The sequence below is a fragment of the Rhinatrema bivittatum genome, chromosome 2 (genome assembly GCF_901001135.1).
Source record: "Rhinatrema bivittatum chromosome 2, aRhiBiv1.1, whole genome shotgun sequence".
Taxonomy (NCBI): domain Eukaryota; kingdom Metazoa; phylum Chordata; class Amphibia; order Gymnophiona; family Rhinatrematidae; genus Rhinatrema; species Rhinatrema bivittatum.
This window is the reverse complement of record NC_042616.1, coordinates 52,020,277-52,046,088: the sequence shown is the minus strand read 5'-3', so window position 1 is coordinate 52,046,088 and position 25,812 is coordinate 52,020,277. Positions and strand designations below refer to the sequence as shown.

The following is a 25,812-nucleotide window of genomic DNA, read 5'->3' as shown; positions in this document are numbered from 1 at the left end:
GAGTAGAATCCCCAATTATAGATTCAACTAAAAAACCTCGTTGCGAAGTGTTGCACCATGTAAAAGTGTCGATAGATAAGGCTATCCAAATACTTCCTAATTCCAAAGAAACAGGAGATTTATACCCAACACGAGGCCTAAACAAGCACTTACAAAAAGAAAAATTCTATATGCACTCACTACAAACCATTGTACTTATTCTCCAAAGGAACGACTGGATGGCCACCATAGATTTAAAAGACGTGTACACTCACATTCCAATAAGACAGGAACATTGGAAATATCTCCATTTTTCCGTGGGAAATCCACACTACCAGTATCAGGTTTTACCTTTCAGCCTATCCTCAGCACCCAGAGTATTCACAAAAGTTTTAGCTGTAGTAGCGGCTTCACTGTGCAGACAGAACAGCCTCCTATTCCCATATGGCTCCCCATTTTTTACCCAAAGCCTCATTACACGAAGAATCAACAAAGACACCACAACCTAGACTGTAGAAGAGCCCTTCTATTCTATCTAAAAAGAACGTAACACTACAGGAAATCTTCGCAATAGTTCATATCATATTCCGAACATAAGAATGGAGAGAAATTTCCAATTGGTTAAAGCAGTGCATAAACCTATCCTATATTTTAGAAAAAAAGCGACCCTCCAGAGGGGTTTAAATCACATCAAACAAGGGCGGTCTCTACTTCAACTGCTTTCTGTAATCAAAGACCCCTTTTAGAAATTCTTAATGCTGTAATGTGGTCAAATACACACAAGCTCATCAAACACTACTTCCTAGACCACTACCTTTCTCCAGGTCCTGCATTTGGAACATCTGTTTTGGAAAGCATCATTCCTAAACAGGGACGGTAAATCTACTTCCCACATAGCCATTGGATGCAAAGTGAGGAAGTTATTGAAAAAGGAACACTTCAGCATCTAAAGCTTGGGAGTTCCACTTGTGTGGATGTATTGAGTGTTTCTTACCTTAACAGGTGTTTTCTGCGGACAGCAATGCAAACAGCTACACAATCCCTCCCACTTCCCCAGAAAGTAAAAAAAAAAAAAAAGAGAAGAACTGAGAAAAGACACTGTGCACAAACATGGAAGAACTTTGGTTGCAAGATTTTGGACTAAACTGACGATGAGAGAAGAGAGGATCATTGGTGGGAACGCTGGTGCATGCTCACTGACGTCAACCACTTGTGTGGCTGTTTGTGTTGCTGTCCATGGAGAACACCTGTTGAGGTAAAAAACTTTTATTTTTTCGGTGCTGGAGACTAACTTCGCTAGCCAAACCTAAGCACAGTGTTCCAGTCATGGAAATATGACAGCTGGCTACTAAAGGGCAAGGAGAAGGAGAGGCTGCCCTGGGACCAGGAAGGCAGGACCTGGGAAAACAGGTGTGGCCAGTTAGACAGCTGGGAGTAGTAAAAGGGGCTTGATGACACAGAAACAGACAGAGCCAAGGCAGGGAACCCGAGAGGTCAAAACTGGTGGGGAGTCAACTTGCTTATTAATCTGTTATTATTTGTATGTGTGTTCAAAAAAATTTAAATTAAAAAAAACTGAGTATCTCTAAAGGCTGGATAAGCCAGCTGTTTGGGATTTTAGCAGGTTTGCAATATAGAAAGCTATTTGTGGGGAACAAAGAACTGTGATAGATAGGGAGTAAAATGGTTAAGCACAGGAATGTTTGTAAAAGGCACATGTAGAAACATTTAATGACTGCATCATGGAGATATACTATATTTTCTGTGAAGCACTACTATATACCTTGGTGAACTGGTGCAAAAGATATAATAGTTTAAGAAAAGCTATTCCTACCAGTTTCTTGAGAAGTTTCTCACTGGGGCAATCAAGGGACCAGCAGTAGAGACTAGAGAGCATACCACACGACTGAGTGCTCCATCAGACTGCCCAATCTTAAAAAGCAAAGTGGCCCCTGGAGAGCACCCCGATCCTCTCTCTCACCCATCTAATCTAAAAAACAAAGGATCGTACTGATCCTTCTCCCACCTACCTGATCTCATAAAGAAAGTTGCCTCCAGACATCCCTCCAACATGTCTGATATCATTTTTAAAATGAAGCCCTTAGACATCGCCCTAATCCCTCTCCCATCTGCCAATCTTAAAAAAAAAATAGTAATCCCCAACTGCACCTTGCCCCAAACTCACAGAGCCCTCCCAAAAATTTACCGATGCCAAACCAATAGGAAAGTAAGGGCTTACCTGTTCTTAGTTGTTGCCAGAGCAACACTGGATGCCAGGCTGGAAAAAGGCAAGGTTGTGTCCTCTTGCTACCCTGGCATTAGGAGCGGGAAGTAGGTCAGGTGGCTGTCAGGGAGGATTTTTTTTAGTTTAGGGATGGGGAAGATTGGGCCACTGTCTGGGGCAACTTTCTTTACAAGATCTATGAGGTTGTTTGGATTGGGGCAATGTCCAAGGGCAACTTTATGAAACCTGCCCTCCACTTGTTTACTAAAACTATATTCAAATCCACCTCTAAATCAGAGTCAGCACATTCCTGTCCAGTGCACCTCTAAGATTGGAGGGCATACTGCTATCTTCTGCCCAGGGGGTATTATGATCTCCTGAGGAAAGGAAAATTGGTTCTTACCTGCTAATTTTCATTCCTGTAGTACCACAGATCAGTCCAGACTCCTGGGTTTTGCCTCCCTGCCAGCAGATGGAGACAGAGAAAGTTTTACTGATACTGCTACTTAACCACATGTGCTGCCTGCAGTTCCTCAGTATTATTCTATACCCAAACAAATCTCAAAAATTCCATATTTCTCCAAAAACTATTAAAATGTCCAAAACTAAAAACCCTCAAAATATGAAAATATCCTCTGCTATAAAAAAACAAAAACAGAATGAGCAGACGACTCTCCCCCTCAGTAGAATGGGCAGGTTCTGAACTGATCTGTGGTATTACAGGAACGAAAATTAGCAGGTAAGAACCAATTTTCCTTTCCCTGTACATACCCAGATCAGTGCAGACTCCTGGGATGTACCAACGCTCCCTATTCAGGGTGGGACCTGGAGAGCCCCGCTCACAAAACACTTTTGCCAAAGGATGGGGAATCTAGACAGACAGTGCCTTGCAAAAGTATGTAGCAACTTATAAGTCGCTGCCCTGAAAATCTCCAGTGGAGAAACAAGCTGAGCCTCCGCCCACGAGGCCACCTGAGAACGTGTAGAGTGAGCATGCAATCCCTCTGGAACCAGACAACCACAAATAATGTAAGTGGAACCAATAGCCTCCTTAAGCCACAAGCAATAGTAGCAAGCTTTGAAGCCTCTCTTCAGACCGCTCCACAGAACAAAGATGTGATCAGACCTCCTGAAATCATTCATTACCTTGAGATACTTCAACAAAGCTCTTCGCACATATAACAACTGGCGCCACTCGCATGAGGAACGGACGCGTCCACCATAGGAAAGGCTGGAAGCTCCACTGTCTGATTTACGTGAACCGCCAATACCACTTTTGGCAAAAAAGAAGGTACTGTCCTCAACGAGACCCCCGAATTTGAAATCTGGAGGAAAGGGTCACGATAAGACAGAGCCACCAGGAAAGGCTCTCCCGTGCGATGCCCTCGAGTGGCAACAGAAGTTGAAACTCCTTCGATACTGAGTTCCACTGAGCCAAAAGCACTCTCTGCAACAAACTCTTATGAGCAAACTCCCATGGCACTAAATCCAGGATCGAAGCCATAGAGCTCAGAACTTGCAAATAATCCCATACTTTGGGTACTTGTAACTGCAACAACCACTGAATCTGTCCCTGCAGCTTCAGCACACGCTCCTCTGAGAGATACACTTTGCCAACTAGATGTTGAACTGAACCCCCAGATACTCCAAGGACTGCGTCAGCAACAGGCAACTCTTTTCCACATTCACCACCCAACTGAGTGACTGGAGGATACTGAGAACCTTGTGAACCGACTGGCAACAAAGAATCTCTGACTTCACCCTGGTAAGCTAGACGTCCAGATACGGATGCACCAAAATCCCTTTTTTCTGAAGAGCCACTGCCACCACCACCATCAACTTGGTAAAGGTGTGTAGAGCTATGGCCAATCCGAACGGCAGGGCCTGAAACTGAAAATGTTGCCCCAGAATCATGAAGCGCAGAAAACATTGCAAGTCTTGATGAATGGGCATGAGCAGATAGGCCTCTGTTAGATCCAAAGACGCCAGAAACTCTCCTTTGCGAACTGCTGCTATCAATGACCTTAGGATTTCCATACGGAAACATGGAACCTTGAGTTCTGCATTTACTTTCTTTAAATCTAGAATCAGCCGGAAAGTCCCCTCCTTCTTTGGGACCACTAAGTAAATGGAATATCTTCCCCTGCAAACCTCTTTGCGGGGAAGCAGAATCACCTCCCCAGGCGTCGCAGACGATCCAGCATCTCTCAAACCACTACTTGTTTGTCCAAAGAGCCGCATGGGGAAACTAGAAACAAATCGCAGACGAGATGAGAAAATTCTAAAGTGTAGCCATCCTTTACCATGCTGAGAACCCACTGGTCCTGATCTGGCCCATGCCTTGTAAAACTGCATCAGGCGACCTCGTCTAATAGGAATGACGGCGTGGACCAGCCTCGCCTCACTGCGAGGACTTAACCCCAGATGCACTCCCCCTGGCAGGGCCTTGGAATAGCCTTCGGGCACCCCGAAAGGACTGACCCCAGGACTTCCCCTGAAGAGAAAACTGCCTTTGGGGGCCTGGTGCAGCTCTTGACGGACCAGTCCTCCTATCTACCTGAAAACGGGAAAGCACCTGTAAAAACCTCTTGCCCTTAGGCTTATCTTCTGGCAACCTGAGGACCTTATTATCCCCAAGAGACTGCATCAACTGCTCGAGGTCCTCCCCAAATAAGAGTCAACCCTTGAAAGGCAGCGAGTCTAACTGAGCCTTGGAGGAGATGTCTGCCATCCAGAGCGCAGCCAGAGCAACCTTCTGGCGGAAACCGCAGACGCCATAATCTGAGACAAAAATCAAATCATACAGAGCATCAAATCATACAGAGCATCTGCTCCATAAGCAACTGCCTCTTCAACCCACTCAGCCCTGTCTGCCTCCTCGCCCGACTTCGGCAGACTTTCTTGCATCTGCTGAACACAGCGGAGACAAGCACGTTGCATAAAACTAGTACAAATAGCAGCATGCAAACCCTGAGCTGAGACCTTAAAAATCTCTTGAGGTGCACCTCCAATTTATGATCCTGCATGTCCTTCAATGCCGTGGACCATACCAAAGGGATAGTCGTCCCCTTAGTAACTGATGAAACCTCAGGGACAGCAAAAAGGTCCAACACCTGTTCAGGTAAAGGATAAAGCTTCGCCATGGCCCTTCTCAATTTTAACCCAGAATCGGAAGCTCCCCATTCTGCTTCCACCAGCTTCTTTACTGAGATACGGGAAGGCCATCGGGGGACCCCGCATCCCATCCAGGACTGGATCCACCCCCTCCAAATCAGAGTCCTCCTGGGGGATTTTAACCCCTAGATCCTGAAAAGCCAGAGACAGCAAGGCATCAAGCTCTTCCTTTCTAAAAAGGCATACTACCTTTGGGTCATCCCCTTCGAGTACTGGGACTACCAGATCATCCCCTTGACCCACAATTCCGGCCACTGGATCTACTGGAACATCCTGATCAGGAGCCTCCCCTGCCCCCTCGTGAGCCTCACCAGACTCATAGAACGCATCCCTCCCCCCGGGCCAGAACCCGAGGAGGGACCCAGCAATCTCTGGACAGGGGAAACCCGATTTCTCCCAGAACGATCCTGTTTTGGGCCAACAGTACGTCCCTCTGTTGGCTGGGCCAGCAGGGACCGCGAATCCCTAGCCGCACAAGCTGCCTGCTGCTTGGCCAGGTAAGCATCATCCATCAGCAGCACAAAGTCTGTTGAGAATGGCCTTAATGCTCCAGACCCCACAGGAAAGGAGCCAGAGGCCGGCAGCATGGAGCTCCCTTCCTCCTCAAAGTCCCCCTGATCATGTCCGGAGACGGCGCGGGAATGGCCGGAAACAAATCCAAGATGTCTGCCAAGCCGACTAAGTCACGACCACATTGAGCTGCACATGCGGCATGCAGAGCCATTGCCCATCACGAACAGGGGAAGCTGCCTGAAACACAAGTGGGAGAAAATAAACCTACTTCAGCCGCCAAACATTGAGGAAGAAGCCACCCGCATAGCAGAACTTATCTACTGCTTTCAGTTCTTTTTATAATTCACTGGGTTTTTTTTTCAAATTCTCTATATGAGATGCAAAGTCTACAAAAAATAATACACTGCCTTAGACCAAACGCATACCTGGAGCTGCAGCTGCCTGAGCGGCCTCATGAAGGGGAGGGATCTGGAGCGCCAGCTCGCACGGGCTGAGCACACACAAGGGCCACCAATCCCCGGCTCGCCCGCCTCAACTGGATAGGGAAGAACCCACCAGGATTCAAAAACCCCCGGAAGGAAGCTCAAAAAGAAAAACATTGACAGTTGCAGAACTGCAGGTTTGCACCCATCTACCATCTGCTGGAGACAGAGAAATACTGAGGAACTGCAGGTGGCACACGTGGTTACATAGCAGTGTTAGTAAAACTTTCTCTGTCTCCATCTCTGGCAGGGAGACAAAACCCAAGAGTCTGGACTGATCTGGGTACGAGCAGGGAACAGAGGCTTGGCTCTATTTTATTGGGGAAAGGAGCGAGGGTAAGAGCTCTGGGAGCCAGACAAAGCAGCTTGGCTCTGGGTTTTGCCTGTAGGTTTGGGAAGAGTGGAGCAGCCTCTCTTCCCAAACCTACACATTGAAATCGTTGGTTCAGTGTGCTGCAGCAGTCAAAAAAGCAAACAGAATGTTGGGAATTATTAGAAAGGGAATGGTGAATAAAATGGAAAATGTCATAATGCCTCTGTATCGCTCCATGGTGAGACCGCACCTTGAATACTGTATACAATTCTGGTCGCCGCATCTCAAAAAAGATATAATTGCGATGGAGAAGGTACAGAGAAGGGCAACCAAAATGATAAAGGGGATGGAACAGCTCCCCTATGAGGAAAGACTAAAGAGGTTAGGACTTTTCAGCTTGGAGAAGAGACGGCTGAGGGGGGATATGATAGAGGTGTTTAAAGTCATGAGAGGTCTAGAACGGGTAGATGTGAATTGGTTATTTAGTCTTTCAGATAGTAGAAAGACTAGGGGGCACTACATGAAGTTAGCATGTAGCACATTTAAAACTAATCTGAGAAAGTTCTTCTTTACTCAATGCACAATTAAACTCTGGAATTTGTTGCCAGAGGACGTGATTAGTGCAGTTAGTGTAGCTGGGTTTAAAAAAGGATTGGATAAGTTCTTGGAGGAGAAGTACAGGGAACTGCTATTAATTAAGTTGACGGTAACATGGGATGTGTAATGCTGTCAGATCACTGCTGAGTAACTTGTGTCAGAATAAAAACGCTTTGAAACAAGCTGCCTGGATATATTCAGCTAGCAGAGATTTGTGACTGCCATGTCCCGGGCGTTTCGGCTCCCCCATCCCCCACTCCTGTCCCCTCTGTGGATAAGATCCACACAAAGCCCATCCTGGACCCCCCAGGAGCAGCCTGGCTACGTTTGTTTAATAAGATCTGGCGGGGGAGACAACTTTCTTTATAATATCAGATGGACGGGAGGAGGGATATGGGTTGCTGTCAGGAGTGCTGATGTCTGAGAAGTCTAAATTTAGGTGGGCCATATTTTGGAGAGTCCGAGGGACAAGGACTGGGTGCAGCCACGGCTTAGATAGAATGACTTCGATTTTTCTCCTAGATTTCTTTCCAGTGTTAGGAAAAAGGACTAAATGAGGAATGACTTCCTGCATACTGATTGGACAAGTGGAGAAAAACAACATAACTTGCACTCTCCTTTCTCCCCCAAGCCTTCCCCCCTTCTGTAGAAAGGTCCTTGAAGTGCCATCAGCTGGAAGGTCCTTCCCACCCTGTATCTTACAGCTGACGCAGTACAATAACCTGGTCTCAGAGCCCGCTTCCAAGGGATTACTACCTAAATAATGTCTTGTATTGCTGACAGCAGGGAGGAGATCCCCACATGAGAACTCAGACTTGGTTTCCAGAGATTAAACTTGCAGCTCACTAGAGAGAGAAAACCCTTGACCACCCTAGCAGACAGATTCCTATTCCTGTTTTTCTTTAGGAACTACGAGTCCCAGCATGCAATGGGGTACAAGCAGGATGGGTCAAACTCCCCTGAGAAAACTGAGCCAGCTGGCACACCCCCTGTCTCCAGGTTCCCTCCAAGCTTACCGTCACAAGGCAGCTGCGAGCAGTTGGAAATCTGGCCGGAGAGACAAGAACTGGGGAGAGACAACAAGCAAAGCCAGCAGTTAATGTAAAGCGGAAATAACAAAGGTAGACTGCAAAGGAGCGTTAAAGTCTCCTTCACTCGATGACCCTGGCTCAGATTGGTGGGACTGAAAGTTGTTTAGCCACAGAGAGTTGTGTGAAATGAATAGGAGGGTTTCAGTCTGATTTAAGAGTGGTGGGTATGACGCCCCACCTTAGCTGACCTGTCACTGAAGTTAACAGGCTCAAAACAGAGGTCAAGAGATGAACAGCCACAGAAACAGAATGAGCGGGAGACCTGGGGGTAAGCCAGTAAGGGGTAACCTGCATGGAGCGTCAGTCACAATACTAATAGCTGTGGTATGGTTGCATCAGACTTCCAAGAAGGCACTGGAATGACCTGAATGGAAAGAGTGCAGTTAAAACCCATTCTTCAATGAGCTTGGGGAAATTTGGCGTTTTGGATAATGGCCTTGTTGGCTGTGTGGATTCTTACCAAGCTTGATACTAATACATGGAGGGGGAGCTGGGTGTTGGATTAAGTATTGATCTTATGAGAATGAAATAGAAAGGCCTGAAATGGCCTACCAATGGAGGTGGTGGAGGGCAGTACGTTAATAGATTAACAGATTCTAGGCATATTTGGGACTGATATGGAAGGCGCAGTAGGAAAAGGGTTGAAAGATCGGGTAACAGACATTGACTGTAATATTCAAACCTAAACATTTAGGTAAGTTAGTCATATAAGACTTATCCAGATAACTTACATGGGATATTCAGCAGCATGGCTATGCTGTTGAATATCCTGTAGAAATCACTACTTAGCTGGATAAGTCTTATCCAACTAACTTAGATGTGCTCCAAGGCAGGTATAACTTATCCTGTTAACTTAACTGGATATATCTGAGTATCAGCCCTTGTCCGGATAAGTAGGGTCTCCCCAAAACGCCCATTGCTCGCCCACAAGATATCTGGCTATCTACTTATCTGAATAAGCACTTATCCGGCTGAGTAGCCACTGCTGATCGCAGCCGGATATTCAGTGGCCGCTGCTTATCCGGATAAAGTTATTAATTTTCCAGTTAAGCAGTGCTGAATATAGGCCTCATTGGGTGGGGGGATCTGTGTTTGGGTGTTGTATGCTCATCTACCCAAAGTGGAAAAAACCACAGACGGGCCGATTTGGTCTTTTTTTGCTGCCATTTACTTTTACTATGGCCCCTCATCCTTACAGGCAACTTCTCCACAGCAAAGATAAGGCATAAGGATCAACCAACAAGGAAAGTTCAAGGCTGGACCATAGGGTAATGGGGAAAATGATTAAAGGAACATGTAACAGGGAGCAGAAGAGTCTCAGGGACCCTCTCTGCTCCTGGATAGAGATATGATAGAGAGTAAATTGACATATGTCAGGAAATAGAGCCTCCAGCATCCTCTCTGCTCCTGAATGAGGGTTTGATGGAGAGTAAATGGGTGTATGACAGGGAGCAGAATCTCTGAGTCTCTTCCTGTTCCTGGATGGTGGTGTGATAGAGAGTACATGAACGAATCAGTGAGCAAAATCTCTGAATCCCTCTCTGCTCTTGGAAGAGTCTGTGGTAGATTAGAGTACTGACCAGTTGTTACATCTTCTTGGAACTGTCTCTCCTGGTGCGTACAGTGCACCGTCCTCCGTGCAGGGACAGTCAGATTTAGAAACACAGTAGTTATTCTGAAAGCAAATGAGAAATGATTTGAGAAGACGGATCCTTTGGATTTAAGGTCTCCCACAGAGTACTGGGAGGTGAAAAGGATACACTTCTCAGCCTCACGCACTCTCGTCCTGATTCACTTTTACACTATCTTCTCATCCCTCCTTTTTACCCATAATCGCATTCCCTCCCTCCCTCCTCAGTGAAGAAGAACTGGTATAAACAGTAAAGGAAAATTGATTCTTACCTGCTAATTTTCGTTCCTGTGGTACCACAGATCAGTCCAGACTCATGGGTTTTGCCTCCGTTCCAGCAGATGGAGACAGAGAAAGTTTTACTGACACTGATACTTAACCACATGTGCTACCTGCAGTTCCTCAGTATGTATCTATACCTAAGCCAAACACCATAAAACTGGAAAATATGTCAACTTCTAAAAAGATTACAAAACATGAAAATATTTTCTGCTTTATATAAAAAAAACCTGAATGAGTGGACAACTCTCCCCCTCAACAGACTAGGCGGGTTCTGGACTGATTCGTGGAATACAGGAATGAAAATTAGCAGGTAAGAACCAATTTTCTTTTCCCTGTATGTATCCGGATAAGCCCAGACTCCTGGGATGTACCAAAGCTTCCTAGTCAGCGTGGGACCTGGAGAGTCCCACTCATAGAACATTTTCGCCAAATGATGAGGAGCCCATGTCACCCACATCCAGATGATAGTGTCTAGCAAAAGTATGTAGTGACTTCCAAGTCACTGCTCTGCAAATCTCTTGGGGAGAAACTAGCTGAGCTTCCACCCACGAGGCCGTCTGAGAATGTATGGAATGAGACCATAACCCCTCTGGAACTGGTTGACCTCAAAGAATATAGGTGGAACCAATAGCCTCTCCTTAAGCCAATGAGTAATGGTAGCCTTAGAAGCCTGAAGTCCCTTCTTTGGGCCTCTCAACAGAACAAAAAGTTGATCTGACCTCCTAAAGTCATTAGTTATCTTGAGGTAAATCAACAAAGCTCTTCTGACATCTAACAACCTGAGTTCCCTCGCATGAGGAGTAGAGGGTTCCAGCATGGGAAAGGCCGGAAGCTCTACAGTCTGATTCATGTGGAAACCACTTTTGGTAAAAAGGAAGGGACGATTCTCAAAGAAACTCCTGATTGTGAGATCTGAAGGAAAGGATCCCGACACAACAGTGCCTGTAATTCAGAAATCATCTGGCCACCAGAAAAACCACCTTTAGAGTCAAATCCTTCAAAGTCGTTCTTTGGAGTGGTTCAAAAGAAGTCTCACATAAGCCCCTGAGGACCAGATTAAGATTCCAGGAAGGACACACTCGTCGACGTGGAGGACACAAATTCTTTGCCCCTCAAAGAAAATGAAGGACATCCGGGTATGCCAAAATAGATATACCATCAATCTGGTCCTGAAGACAACCTAAAGCTGCTACTTGCACTTTAAGGGAGCTAAGAGACAATCATTTGGCAAAACCCTCTGCAGGAAAGATAAAATGTCAGCTCAACTCAACTCAACTCAAGAAGTCTGCTTGAACGTTGATCCCGGCGATGTGGGACATCTCTATATGCTCCAAGTGTTGTTCTGCCCAATGAATCAACTTCTGTGCCTTCTTGGCTACTCCTTGACACTTGGTTCCACCCTGATGATTGATATAAGCCACCATCATTGCATTTTCAGAGAGAACTCTCACCAAATGACCTTTCACTAATGGAAGAAATTCCTGCAAGGCCAAGCAGACCACTCTGGTCTCTAGGCGGTTGATAGACCAGACAGACTCTTTCTTGGACCAGCAACCCTGAGCTGACTGATGCTGACATACTGCTCCCCAACCAGAAAGACTGGCATTGGTAGTAACTACCACCCAATCTGGGACTTCTATATCCACTCCCTGAAAAAAAAATTGGAAGGTAGAAGCCACCAAGAAAGACTCTCCCAAGCAACGCCCTCAAGGGGCAACGGAAGCTGAAATCCTCCGATACCGGGCACCAGCATGACAAAAGCGCTGTCTGCAATGGTCTCATATAGCAAAAGCCCACAGCACTAATTCTAGTATCGAGGCCATAGAGCCCAGCACTTGAAAATAATCCCATACCTTGGGCACCCGCAACTGCAACAACTGCCGAATCTGCCTCTGCAGATTCAAAACGCGTTCCTCGATTTGACACCCTGATGACTAGGGTGTCAAATCGAGCCCCCAGATATTCCAGGGACTGTGTCAGTGCCAGATGACTCTTTGCTACATTCACCACCTACCCAAGCGACTGTAGCAGATTGAGGACCCTTTGAACTGACTGGCGACAAAAGATTTCCGACTTGGTCCTGATAAGCCAGTCGTCCAGATAGGGATGCACCAGAATTCCCTCCTTCTGGAGTGCCGCTGCCACCACCACCATCCCCTTGGTGAAGGTGCCTGGTGCCGTGGCTAAACCGAAAGGAAGAGCCTGAAACTGAAAACGTTGCCCAAGAATCATGAAACACAGAAAACTCTGCAATGCATGATGAATGGGGATGTGGAGATAGGCTTCAGTCAAATCCAGAGAGGCCAGGAATTTCCCTTTGCGAACTTCCGCTACCACGGACCTTAGGGTTTCCATTTTGAGATGCGGAACTTTGAGAGCAGCATTCACCTTCTTCAGATCTAAAATTGGACGAAAGGTCCCTTCCTTCTTTGGGACCAAGAAGAAAATGGAACACCGTCCTATGAGCATCTCCTCACGGGGAACCAGAAGCACCGCCCCCAGGAGACGTAGATGGTTTAACGTAGCATGGAGTGCTACACGTTTCTCTAACGAGCTGCTTGAGGAGGTGAAGACCAAATCGTGGACAGGACAAGCAAAGTCTAAAACGTAACCATCCCTTATCACACTGAGAACCCACTGATCCTGAGCGATACTGGCCTGCTCCTCGTAAAACCTTGCTAGGGGCCCCCGAAAGTGGGAACAATGGAGTGGACCAGCCTCGCCTCATTGCAGGGACTTACTACAGGAAGCATCCCCTGCAGCGGCTCCACGAAAAGGTTTTTGAGCCCCTTGAAAGGACTGGCCTCAGGCTGAGCCCCGAAAGGAGGACTGCCTTTGGAGGCCGAACACAGGTCTGGCACTGAAACCTCCTATCCAGCCGAAACCTCAAACCTTTACTGAAAAATAATTTGCCCTTAGGCTTGTCCTCCGATAACCAGAGGACTTTATTGTCCCCTAGAGACTGCATCAAATGTTCCAGATCTTCGCCAAATAAAAGACTATCTTTAAAGGGTAGTGAACCCAACTGTGCTTTGGAGGGTACATCCACCGCCCAATTCCACAGCCACAGCTACCTTCTGACGGAAACTACAGATGCCATGATGAGACGAAGTACGAACCAAATCATACAGAGCATCCGCTCCATAAGCCACTGCTGTTGCGATTCGGCTCGTGGCCAGAGCCACGAGCCGCCTCTTACCTTCTTCAGCCAGCCAGCTCGACTCCTGACGTCATCTTGCTGGCATGGCAGAAGCCATGCCGGGGTTCCCTATCACGGGAGGAGGCCACCATCGTGCCGGCGCAGCAGGGGCTGCACCGGGGCTCTCCCTCGCAGCACGGAGCCGCGCCAGTCTTTACTCCACGGCCCGGAGGCCGCCATCCTCCCGCAGGCCTGGAGGCATGCTCTTCAGCAGCAAGAGTCACCCGCCATGCTCCGTTGTGGCAGGAGGCCGCCGACGCCGTCTTCAAGCAGAAGGAGCCACCCTCCGTGCTCCTTCCTGCGGCAGGGAAGCCACCTTTCACGACGGGGCCTACGCAGAGGCCTAGCTCCTGCTCCTGCACTCACAGCGGCAAGACGCCGCTGTCCAGGGTCCTGCACCACTTCCTCTTCCTGCTCCTTCTAGGGGCGGGCCCGCGTCTTCCTGCCTGAGTTAAAGGGCCAGTATGGCGTGGTCCGTCTGGCTTCTCCTGTGAGCTCCTCCCCGGGCATAGTCCTCTTCTACCTACAAAAGGCACTTCCAACTTGCCTTCGCAAGGAGCAAGTTCTCTCCAGGACTTCCTGTCTTCCGCTCCAGCTTGGCATCTGCTCGGGATCCCATTAGACGTTCTTGGTATCTTCTTGATGTCCGTGTTCCAGTTTGTTGTCTCATGTGGCTCCACTGTCCCGTCCCTGCGTGGTCCGCGACCAGTCCAGCGGGGTTGTGTAGGGCGCGCAGTGGCCGAGTGGCCTGTGACCATCCCGGCTGGGTTGTTTAGGGCGCTCAGTGGGATTCCAGCGGTCGTCGCCGAGGAACCTCCATGTTTCTGATCTTCTCAGCAGTGCAAGTCTCCGAGACCTTGCTTTTTTTTTTTTAATTTAATATTTATTAAGTTTTATAATATAATACATCAAGCAGTATTACACTTGAATATAATTACAGGAATGAACCACTAATTCCACAGATTTATACATGCATTTTCATGCATTATACACAAATACAAAATAACATCCTTCATTCCTATCTATCAAGTCCTCAAATGAGATCCTTTACACTTTTCCAAGTAAATTTATACAAAATGCATAAACCTAAACAAAGCAATTAGACTATAGGATATTATTGCTATTGGAATATCCAATCTCCTTACACTGAGCACTTTATGTTGCCTCTGGATATGAACTCATCAATGGTTTCCCTTTCTCAACTAAAAATTTTGTTAGATGAACTGGTTGTTGAAATATATATGTCTTTTCATTAAATTTTATTAAACACTTACAGGGATATTTTAAAATAAAAAATATACCAAGTTGTACTGCCTGAGGTCTTAGTAACAGAAATTGTTTTCTATGTTTCTGAGTCTGACGAGATAGATCAGGAAATATCTGGACCTTACAGCCCATAAACTCCTTTGTCCTATTCTAGAAATATTTTCTAAAAATCCAATCCTTGACAGACTCTAACATAAAAGTTACTAGGAGTGTAGCTGGATTCACTAACTCGATCTCTGTTCTTTCCAACATCTCTGAAATATTTACGTTCACTTCATGAACCGATTTTAATTCTTGCATAGGAATATTTTCTCCCAATGCTGCTTCGGAGGTTTTCTTCAATGGAGGAAGGAAATATAATTTTGAAAGAATAGGTAATGTAGCTTCTGGTATACCTAATACTTCCATTAAATATCTCCTCCAGAGTTGCACTGGAGTTGAAATCACTGATTTTGGGAAATTTATACAACGGATATGCCTACTTTTAGAGACATTTTCTAAATTTTCAACTTTATAATGTATATTTTGGTTTTCTTTTATCATAGCACATTGTATATCATTAACTTTTCTTATTTCATTCTTAACAAGATTAACATCACAATTAAGCTGTAAATTATCCTTCTCAGTTTTCACAACTCTACTTTCTACCTCCTTCACGTTTCCAAGTAGAACTGACATTTGAGACCCCATATTTTTATTTAAAGCATTGATAGCTTCCCATATTAGTTCCATAGTAAAATTCTGGGGTCTTACCAATTCTTGAAATTGTATCAAGGAAAACCCAGTAGAGTCCCCTCCAGAAGCTTCATCAGTCACTCCATCGGAGTTTTTCCCCACCTCCAAGTTAGTAATTTGTTCCGCCTGTTCATCCAGATGGCTTACTTGCCTCAAAGGTGATTCTATCTGATCCTCCTCTCTGGGTGGTCTGATTGTACCCCACTCCATCTGGAGCCTGACGGCTGGATTTGGTGGTGTTGATCTCCCCTCAGAGGAGAGTGATGATGATAATAATAGCTCAGGAGCGTTAGAGGGCTCTTCTTCTCCCTTCTTATCGTTCAGTGAGCTCTCTGCCTCCGTATTTATCCTACGGAGGATATGTGCATCCATAGGACCCAGTATAGGTTTGGCCACTGAAGCTCCTGAGGCTTGGCGCTCCTTGGCCTTCCTTTTCTGGGAAGTATGAAGCATATGGAAATATTTATCACTAATGGACTTCACGATTCCTCCATGTCATTTACTTAAGGATCTCATGTAGGTGGAAAACGGAGGGGTAATTATTTGCAATTTTTAAGGAAATAAAGCAAATCCAACACAATCCCAGTGAAATCCCGGCGAAGCCCGGCTAAGCCCAACTTAACCATGCGCCCCTTGAGCGTGCGTGGCTTAAGCGGTGCGCCGGCATCTGTGGCGCCCCGGATAAGATGATACTATTAAATAGCTGACTTCTGGGTCCGCCTCCGTCAATGCCTCTCGAGTCAGCATCTGTACTCAGCTGGGAAAGAAAGATCAATCACCGGGACAGGACACCTCTCCTATCCTGGGTAAATTCTCAATTCAAGGAAATACTTGCTCCCGCTCCTCTCCACCTCCGAGACCTTGTTTTACATCTGAACCTGAATCTGAATCTGAACCTGAATCTGAACCCATTCTTGGTTTGGAGCTCCTTGCACTTGCCCCTCTCCATGAATGAACTCTTGTTCATGCCTGTCCGTGGCATGGTCCGTGCCTGGCTTTTACTGGCTGTGGAGGGCGCGCTTGGCGCAGGTCCCTGAGAGTCTTCGGATCTTCAGTGTCAAGTCTTTTCTCATCTGATCTTCAGTTACAAGTCCTCGTCTCTTCGGATCTTCAGTGTCAAGTCCTTGTCTCATCTGACCTTCAGTTACAAGTCCTCGTCTCCTTGGATCGTCAATTACAAGTCCTCATCTTGTCTCCTGAGTCCTTCCCAGACTTGGACTAGTCTCACCGCAGGGCCACACACCACTTGTCCTGCACTAGGGAGCGCCCCCTAGTCTGCCATCCAGCACAGTGCAACAACTGCCGCCTCAATTCTCTAGGCCAGGTCTGCCTCCGTGCCAGAGGTGGGGAGATTCTCTTGGGACTGAAGGACCCAATGGAGACAGGCTCTTTGCAAAAAACTAGTACAGATAGCCACGCACAAGCCCAGTGCTGAGACCTCAAAGATCCTTTTAAGATGGACCTCTAATATACGATTTTGAATATTTTTCAATGTTATAGAACCTACCACGGGAATAGCCGTTCTTTTCGTAATGGCCGACACAGCAGCATCGACTTTAGGAAGGGCAAACAGATCCAATGCCTGTTCGGGTAAACGATAAAGACGCGCCATGGCTCTGCCTGCCTTTAAACTAGAATTGGGAGAGGCCCATTCCTCTTCTACCAATTTCTCTACCAACTTCTACCGGCTGAGCCGGGAACAATCCCGGCCCATCAGTGCACGCTGCCGATGAGCCCAGAAAGAGAGCAGCAGAAGAAAATAAAAACGTAACCTACCGCACTGTTAGGAGGTGGGCTGGCGCTCAGCCAGGTCAAACTGCTTCTTTTTTTTGTTTGTTTAAATAAACTTTAATAAACCATAATAAAAAAGTACCCCAAACTGAGACTGAGCCTAGCACCATAAAAATTTTATAGGCTGTCTCAGACAAAAAAAAAGGTACCCAGAGCTTGCAGCCGCCAAACAGCCTTGTGAAGGGGAGAGATCTGGACCACCAGATTTACACCCCACCGGCGCACAGGTCGGGCACACACAAGGGTCACCAACCCCCTGCCCGCCCGCCTCAACCGGACAGGGAGAATCCCACAGGATACAGAAAAATAAAAAAAAACCCCCGGGAGGAAGGCTCCAAAATGAAAAACAGAAATTGTCTCAGAACTGCAGGTCTGCACCCATCTACCATCTGCTGGAGACAGAGAAATACTGAGGAATTGCAGGTAGCACGGGTGGTTAAGTAGCAGTGTCAGTAAAACTTTCTCTGTCTCCATCTGCTGGACGGGAGGCACAACCCAGGAGTCTGGACTGATCCGGGTGCGTACAGGGAAAGTTAGTTTCATTTACTGCGGGAGAGAAGCGGGTCTAAAGCTTTCCGGCCTACTTAGCCGAATCTAATTAAAAATGGGCTAAGTTAGTCGGATAACTTAACTCCTTCCAAAAATGCGGATTACCTTCTAGTACTGTAGGTAATTTTATTACGGTATGTAGATCCTGATTACATACGTGCTATATACATGCTAAGAACAATTTTTTGGGATATTCAGAATACAAGTATTTTCAAATAAATAAATAAACCCCTCTCCAGTTGGTTCTACCAACAAGAGCTAGAACAGTGAAGGCAACAACAGTCTGCAGACCCCGGGATATCTGCCACTCACCAGCAAAACAGTTCCACCAGTACAGTAGCATCCAGCCTGGCAGGTCTTATTGGAGCGGTCAGGGCTCAGGTCAGCACAGGAAGCTGGCCCCTGGGCACAGTCCAGCCACACCTTCCCATCTGAGCACACGCCTGGTATTTCACCTTGAAGCAGAGGAGGAATTTAACGGTGTTACCCAAGGGAAAGTAAGACATCTCAAGACAGGTTACACGGGCAAAAGAAACAGGTTCTGCCCATGGAAAAAAAAATGACACCTGTGCTGAATGTTCAGGGTCCCACTGCTGTCACATGAAAGGCCATCTCCTCTGTCTAAGTCCTCCCCCACCCCCGAAACCTTTAAATGAAAAGGCAAAAAATGGCCTGTGGAAAATCTTGAAAGGGGCGATTAAAAATATTCTTTGATAGTTGTCTAATGTTTTTTGGTTTTTTTTAGGCAGTACAGTGGCCAAATCAGCAACTATAGAATGATGTTAGGACAAGCGTGTTATGTTGGGACAGTGTCCCATCCGATGGGGACGCTAGAAAAACAAGATGTATTAATAAGTGAATTAGCCCTTTCTAGGGTTTCCTTGCCATGGGAGAGGGGGGCGACCAATGAAATGATCAGGCAGTGGGTTTAAAACAAAAGGAAGTGCTTCTTCTCATGGCCCTTAGTTAACCTGTGGAACGCCAAGCCCTAGAATGTCATGGAGGCAGAAAGGAATTGGCTCTAACACTGAACTGAGAAAAGACTGAAAGAAGTCACAAACTTACTAAAACACGTTTGAACCATCACAAAGTAAATTAACTCAGCTGTAAAGAACTCTATTTTATCAACTGCATCTTATTAGTAAGGAGAAATGTTGGATCCCACCAAATCTCTCGAGTGGTTCATTGAGTTGTGACCTTTATTTGATGCTGGGGTGATCACTCTTATATACAATACATAAACCTGGGACTGGAACTAAGCAATGCGAAGGTCCTGCGAAAGCTATCTTTCCCCTGACGCAGGAAACCCTGGAAATTGCATCTTATGGCATAATCACAGTGTTCCATTTAGAATAGAAATCTGAGATATGGCCTCTGGAACTGTTATCCGGGTTCAGCCATCACAGGGGTTACACAAAGGGGAAAAAAAACGTGCAGAGGGCACACACAGGCTCTGGATTTCCACACCGGCCTGGGGGCCGAAGTATAAAGGGGCTGCACCGCGGATCTCCAAAGCAGAAACCAGAACCCCTTATGAGGTGAGCGCTTCCAGTGGCAGACGCCGCCTCTGGAATTTATAGCACCCTCACCGGCAGGAAGGGGAAAGAGAGATAGAAAGAGAGACAGGAAGGAAGGTGCAGCCTCACCAGTACAAGCCTGGAGGTTGCAGGTAGAGAACTCAATCCTGCGCAGGACAACACTGATTCGTGTCCTGTTCCTGTAACCACCCCCGCAGAGTACGGAGCACTCCGACCAGGCACCCCACTCGCCAGCAGAATCTGAAAGAGAGAGAGAGGGCGTTGGCACATAGACAGTGTACACACATGAACAATACAAACACACACACACACACTGCCATCTAACAGACAGGCACGGAGAGCACTGACGCACAGTGAACACACACATATACAATACGTGTACATGGCACCCTAACAGAGAGAGAGAGAGACTGAAATGGTATCTGCAATCTGCCCGGCAGCTCAGATCCACCTTCAGCCTTAATAATGGCACAGGAGTGCAGCCTTTCTTATCTTGATGGTGCACAAAATGTTTTACTTTCCTATCCCTCACTCTATTGATCCACCAAATCATTTCTGCATCCTTAGGTAAAGATTGACCACAGACTGAAGTTTAATATGAGAAAAACCGAAATTCTCTCTTTCTTCATCCCCTTCCATGCCACTTGCTTCCTCTTCCTCCTCCTTCCTCGAATCACTGTGCCCTTTGCCCCCTCTGGCTGAGGCTCATTACACTTTATCTCACCCCCATGAATCATCTGTAAATCATGCCTCTTCCATCCCTTCCAGCTTTCCTTTCTTACAGGCCCACTCTTAAATGAATCCCTTAATTCCAGCATGCTTCAACTAATGCTACATATTGCTTTTCAGTCCAATCACATACCCTATCCATACTGTCTCTTTAGCTCTGGATTCTCTGCAAGCCACAATACCTTTTATGGGACCATTGTAAGAATAATCCAGAGATCACATTGTACAGGAGCTTTTGAAACCATATACAGGCCCCTTACCCTTCTTCCAATGCCACCTACATGGTTTCAATAGCTTCGTAATGCTATCCCTTCCTGTTCAGCCCCTCAGATATCCCTCCTGCCTTCCCCACCTATCATCTCCTACATGCCAAATCCAGTCTAAGAACGTTCTCCTCTCTAGCCAACATTTGTTAGGAGTTAACTTCTTTATCACCATCCTCACTGCCACATACTATCCTCAGCTCAAGCTTCTTCCACACTCTCATACGTTATACCTTGTCTATCCTGATAAATCATTCTACTTTATCCCATCCTCACTGCCACATACTATCCTCAGCTCAAGCTTTCTTCCACACTCTCATACGTTGTACCTTGTCTATCCTGATAAATCATTCTTCTTTATCCCATCCTCACTGCCACATACTATCCTCAGCTCAAGCTTTCTTCCGCACTCTCATACGTTGCACCTTGTCTATCCTGATAAATCATTCTACTTTATCCCATCCTCACTGCCACATACTATCCTCAGCTCAAGCTTTCTTCCACACTCTCATACGTTGTACCTTGTCTATCCTGATAAATCATTCTTCTTTATCACCATCCTCACTGCCACATACTATCCTCAGCTCAAGCTTTCTTCCGCACTCTCATACGTTGCACCTTGTCTATCCTGATAAATCATTCTTCTTTATCCCATCCTCAGTGCCACATACTATCCTCAGCTCAAGCTTTCTTCCACACTCTCATACGTTGTACCTTGTCTATCCTGATAAATCATTCTACTTTATCCCATCCTCACTGCCACATACTATCCTCAGCTCAAGCTTTCTTCCACACTCTCATACGTTGTACCTTGTCTATCCTGATAAATCATTCTACTTTATCCTGTGCCTGCCCTTCACTTCTGCTCTCCTTAGTTTCCAGATAGTTGATGACTCTGGCCATTAAACTGCCTCCTTGCTGGTGTTCGTGCCAGCAAGGTTAAAGATGCTGTTAAAAGCACCCAACAAATGAAGAGCAGAGGAACTGAGAACGGTAGGGGAAAGGTAGAGAGAGACGGTCGCTGGCACTTACGCCGACAAGGCTGAAGGCTGCAGAACTCAATATCCACATTGGAGCCCACACAGTCAAGGCCTCCAAGGGCAGCGGGGGGGTTCGTCCCAGTACGGTACCGACGACGTGTACCAACATTACAGCTCCTGCTGCAGGAACTCCACAGGGTCCAACTGCTCCAGCCACAATCCACTGCAAGAGAAGGTGAGGGTTACAGCTGGGAAGAGTGCGCACAGCCCTACTCACTGCCAGGGAAGGAGAAACAACGACGGTCGGGAACAGACTGCACAACATCACACTCACTGACAGGGAAAAAGAGAGAGTGACGGCTGAAAGAGACTGCAGAACACAGCTCTCTACAAGACAAAGAAGAGACATCCAGACAGTGGCAGCTGGGAAAGGGATTGTAATAACTGAGTTCCTCTGTTAGGGAGAAGAAAAATGGATACTTGTAACAGGAGATGGGGTATTAAACTATGAGATAATATGCAGAAGTTACAAGGAATCGTAGGTAAAGTCAGAGATCATATAGGATCTGCAGTATTTCAACAGGAAAGGAAAGCAGGTAAACAGATGGGCCTTGCAGGTTTGATCTGCCATCATATTCAATGTTTCTATGTAATAATTGTCCATTCTCAAAACTGACCTCAGTTATTCTTAATCGTAAGAACTTTACAATTCCATATAGCCTGGATTTTACTGAGTACAAGAATTACTAAACTTTTACTTTATGTATATCTCAAACAAGTTATCTCTGCCTTTCTCAATACACATTTCAAAGGATTGGCATTTAAATCTGATTCCATGACAGACTATAATACAGCTTTCACTTTTTGTTACTAAGATTCCTAATCCATGCTGTGGATAATTAGGTCACCTAGATTAGTGGTTCTCAATCTGGTCTTCGAAGTATATTCAGCTGGTTTTCAGGATATCGACAATGAATATCCATGAAATAGATCTGGATACACTGCTTCCATTTCATGCAAATCTATCTCAAGTACATTTATCGTGGATATCCTGAGATCCACACTGGATGGGCGTGTCCCAAGGACTGGGTTGACAACCACTGATCTAGATAGGCTGCCATAATATCAAGACTGGGGTTAATATCTTATCCATTAGTATTTAGAAAGTTGCTGGACCACCATGCAAGCCAAAAAGAAGAAAATGCTGTTTCTTCTCATATTGAGTATCAGGGGAATTTGCCAATATCCTTTTCTCAAATCTAATATATGGATACATTTGTCTTTCCCTATCTGACCAGGAAAATGGAGGTAATAATGCCTCTGTACAAGTCATTGATGACACCTCATCTGCAGTATTGATTGGTCTGATGATTTTATTTCTGAATAGTTCCTTGCTGTCAAATTGTCCAACATACTATTGGTAGAGTGAGGCCCAGAGTCAGGCACCCACCCCACTGCTTTCTGGGTCAACTGGAAGTCAATGCTACCCTCTCAAAGTTCACCAGAAAAGCGTCAGGTTCATCTTCTAATAATGTCTCTAAATGGGTTAATTTTGTGCATACCTTGACAAGAGTGGAACTTCACTTGTAAGCTAGGGTATATCGAATATGATCTCAATCTCTCACTACTAATGCCCTTCTTCATACTTGCATTGTGCTAAACAGAGCATCCTTCTGAATTTCATAAGATGTTTTATGCAGATGGAGGTGTAGTCTAGTGGTTAGCGCAGCTATGAACCAGGGAGAGCAGGGATCAAATCCCATTGTTGCTCCTTATGACCTTGTCCAAGTCACTTTATCCTCCATTGCCTCAGGTACAAATTTAGATTGTGAGCCCTCTGGGGATAGGAACATACCTCCAGTACCTGAATGTAATCTGCTTGGAAGTGCTGAAAAGCAAATTATAAAAAATAATTTGATGTCTAAACATGCCTGGAAATCGTTTCAATCAGACCATTGGCACCCAATACAATTGGAAGTATTGCTGTATCTTTCTACCACATTTTCTTTTAAAATGGTATCGCTTATATATTTCTTTTCTTTAATTTTTGTTATTAAAGATCTTAAATGTGGATCGGTTGTTTTTAACAGCTTTTCTTTGAATATTATTCCTCTATCTTCCAGTTTTTGGTGTTCTTTCCTTGTGAACCTCTTGATTTAAACATAGGATTTGTGGCATAAAAATAGCAGTACATTATCTGCTTTTTGTCTTCAGGGGTTCACATAACTATATTGCTTTCTCTTCAATTTTTTAATTAAATTCTGTTTTTTATCCAGTGCTACAATGGGTCCATGAACATGATCTATAATTGTACCAGGCTTATTATCTTTATCTGAAGAATATGCTCTGTCGCTGCCACCATCATTAAAATTAGTGCTAAGCTAAGGATAGGCACATTTTTATCCTGAGTAATGTGTGGCCAGTATGAATTTTTCTTTTTCTTTTCTGTGATCCTTTAATAGTAGCATTCACCTTGCTGAGATTTAGTTCAGATGTTATGCAAGAAGATCACCACATGAAAGAACTCAGCAAGACTTAGTGAGAGAAATATATTATATTTGATATTTTCTCTCACCTCAGACCTCAACCTCTTCCTCCAGACCCAATTTGATTAAGCTGGTGTTTATATGCCCTAAGCACTGGGATTTATAAGTATGGATTGGCTTGATTCTGCACAACCTAGATTCTTGAGCTATTTGCACATGACTGCAAAAATCAATGCTGCAAAAACTGTTACTTGGCAGAGACAATGAGACATGAGAGGTCTAGAACGGGTAGATGTGAATCGGTTATTTACTCTTTCGGATAGTAGAAAGACTAGGGGGCACTCCATGAAGTTAGCATGGGGCACATTTAAAACTAATCGGAGAAAGTTCTTTTTTACTCAACGCACAATTAAACTCTGGAATTTGTTGCCAGAGAATGTGGTTCGTGCAGTTAGTATAGCTGTGTTTAAAAAAGGATTGGATAAGTTCTTGGAGGAGAAGTCCATTACCTGCTATTAAGTTCACTTAGAGAATAGCCACTGCCATTAGCAATGGTTACATGGAATAGACTTAGTTTTTGGGTACTTGCCAGGTTCTTATGGCCTGGATTGGCCACTGTTGGAAACAGGATGCTGGGCTTGATGGACCCTTGGTCTGACCCAGTATGGCATTTTCTTATGTTCTTATGTTCTTATGGTGATCGATATTCAGCTGCAGAGCAGCTGGTTAAGTTAGCCGGATATAGCTATCTGGCTAAATGGGGATATTCTGTGGTGCGGCTGTGCTGTGGTATCCCTGCCTATCTTAAAGTTAGTTGGATAAGTATATCCAGCCAACTTTAAGACAGTCCTACGGTGCGACCAGAGTTAACTGCAAAAGTTAAGCAGCTAACTAACTCCATTATCTGTCTAAATGGCTTTGAATATTGACCTCATGGAGATTTAATTTTCAAATCTCTATGCATACTTTCTCGTGTGTGCTTTGCACCTGTTCCCATGCGACTTTAAGCTCTGCAGAGAGTTGGAAAATTGCTCTCTATCTGAAGCTGAGGAACGAGAAACTCAAAAGGAATGTGAGAAAATACTTTTTTTATTTAGAGAGTGATGTACACCTGGAACGGACTTTCAACAGATGTTATAGGGGCCAATACAGTGGCAGAATTCAAGCCTGCATGAGATAGGCAAAAAAGAGACTTTAGTGGCAGAGGGAGGGAGAAGATCACAGATCAGGTAAGAGCTGTGTCAACACAATAGGCAGATTCAAATGGGCAGATTGGGTTTCCAAATGTAACAAGAGGTGGAGGCTAGCACTTATATTTAAACAAAATAATATAAAATAAAACTTTTTAACATAAAAGCCCTGGTGACAGTAGAAGTAGCTATCTTTCCCTCAGGTACAGCTTTGAAGCATAGATATCCCTGATTTGACTGCTGGTTCTACGCATAGATATCCCTGATAGACTGCTGGTTCCACGCATAAGAATAAGTATGCAACTGTTGATCTTCATAGAAACTCTCTATATGATATTTGCTCGTTAATGTAACAGTAGTATTTAAACAATGAATAAATCTGTGAATAGTAACTTTATTTAGAAACTGTTTATTAAGAAAATATTTGCAAACATTTGACACACAAGACTCCGATGAGGACATGTATGCCCACATACACACATTTGAGCATGCAAGCATACATACTCTTGAATTTTAAATTGTTTGCGCAAGTGCACGCATATGATTTAAAATACAGCTAGCGCGCATATTTGTGCTAATTTTAAGCAATTACGCAAGCGAACTTCCTATGCATTCACTATCTTCCTTAGGAATTTGTCAGCTTTAATGTGCACAGCAGATTTTAAAACATGCACACGCGAAGGAAATAGCAAGTTTGACCTATTAGTCCACCAGTTTTCCCAGACTATCTCTAGGTCACCCAGACTCCTCTGGTTCTTCGGCCTACCACTCCCCCCAGTTTAGCCAGACCCTTCACCCAGT

The 25,812-nt window shown here is 45.3% G+C and overlaps 1 protein-coding gene across 1 annotated transcript in view; it reads right to left on the bottom strand.

Annotated features, from left to right (window-relative positions):
- The window catches only part of LOC115083210 (SCO-spondin-like), a 508,366-nt gene that overhangs the window by 200,364 nt on the left and 282,190 nt on the right, over positions 1-25,812 (bottom strand). Inside the window, exons 65-69 of the mRNA XM_029587016.1 lie at positions 21,388-21,558; positions 19,472-19,603; positions 18,138-18,280; positions 9,954-10,048; positions 8,299-8,348 (exon numbers count right to left, since the gene is read on the bottom strand). Of these exons, the coding sequence (XP_029442876.1) occupies positions 8,299-8,348; positions 9,954-10,048; positions 18,138-18,280; positions 19,472-19,603; positions 21,388-21,558 (591 nt within the window). The remainder of the gene's footprint in view (positions 1-8,298; positions 8,349-9,953; positions 10,049-18,137; positions 18,281-19,471; positions 19,604-21,387; positions 21,559-25,812) is intronic.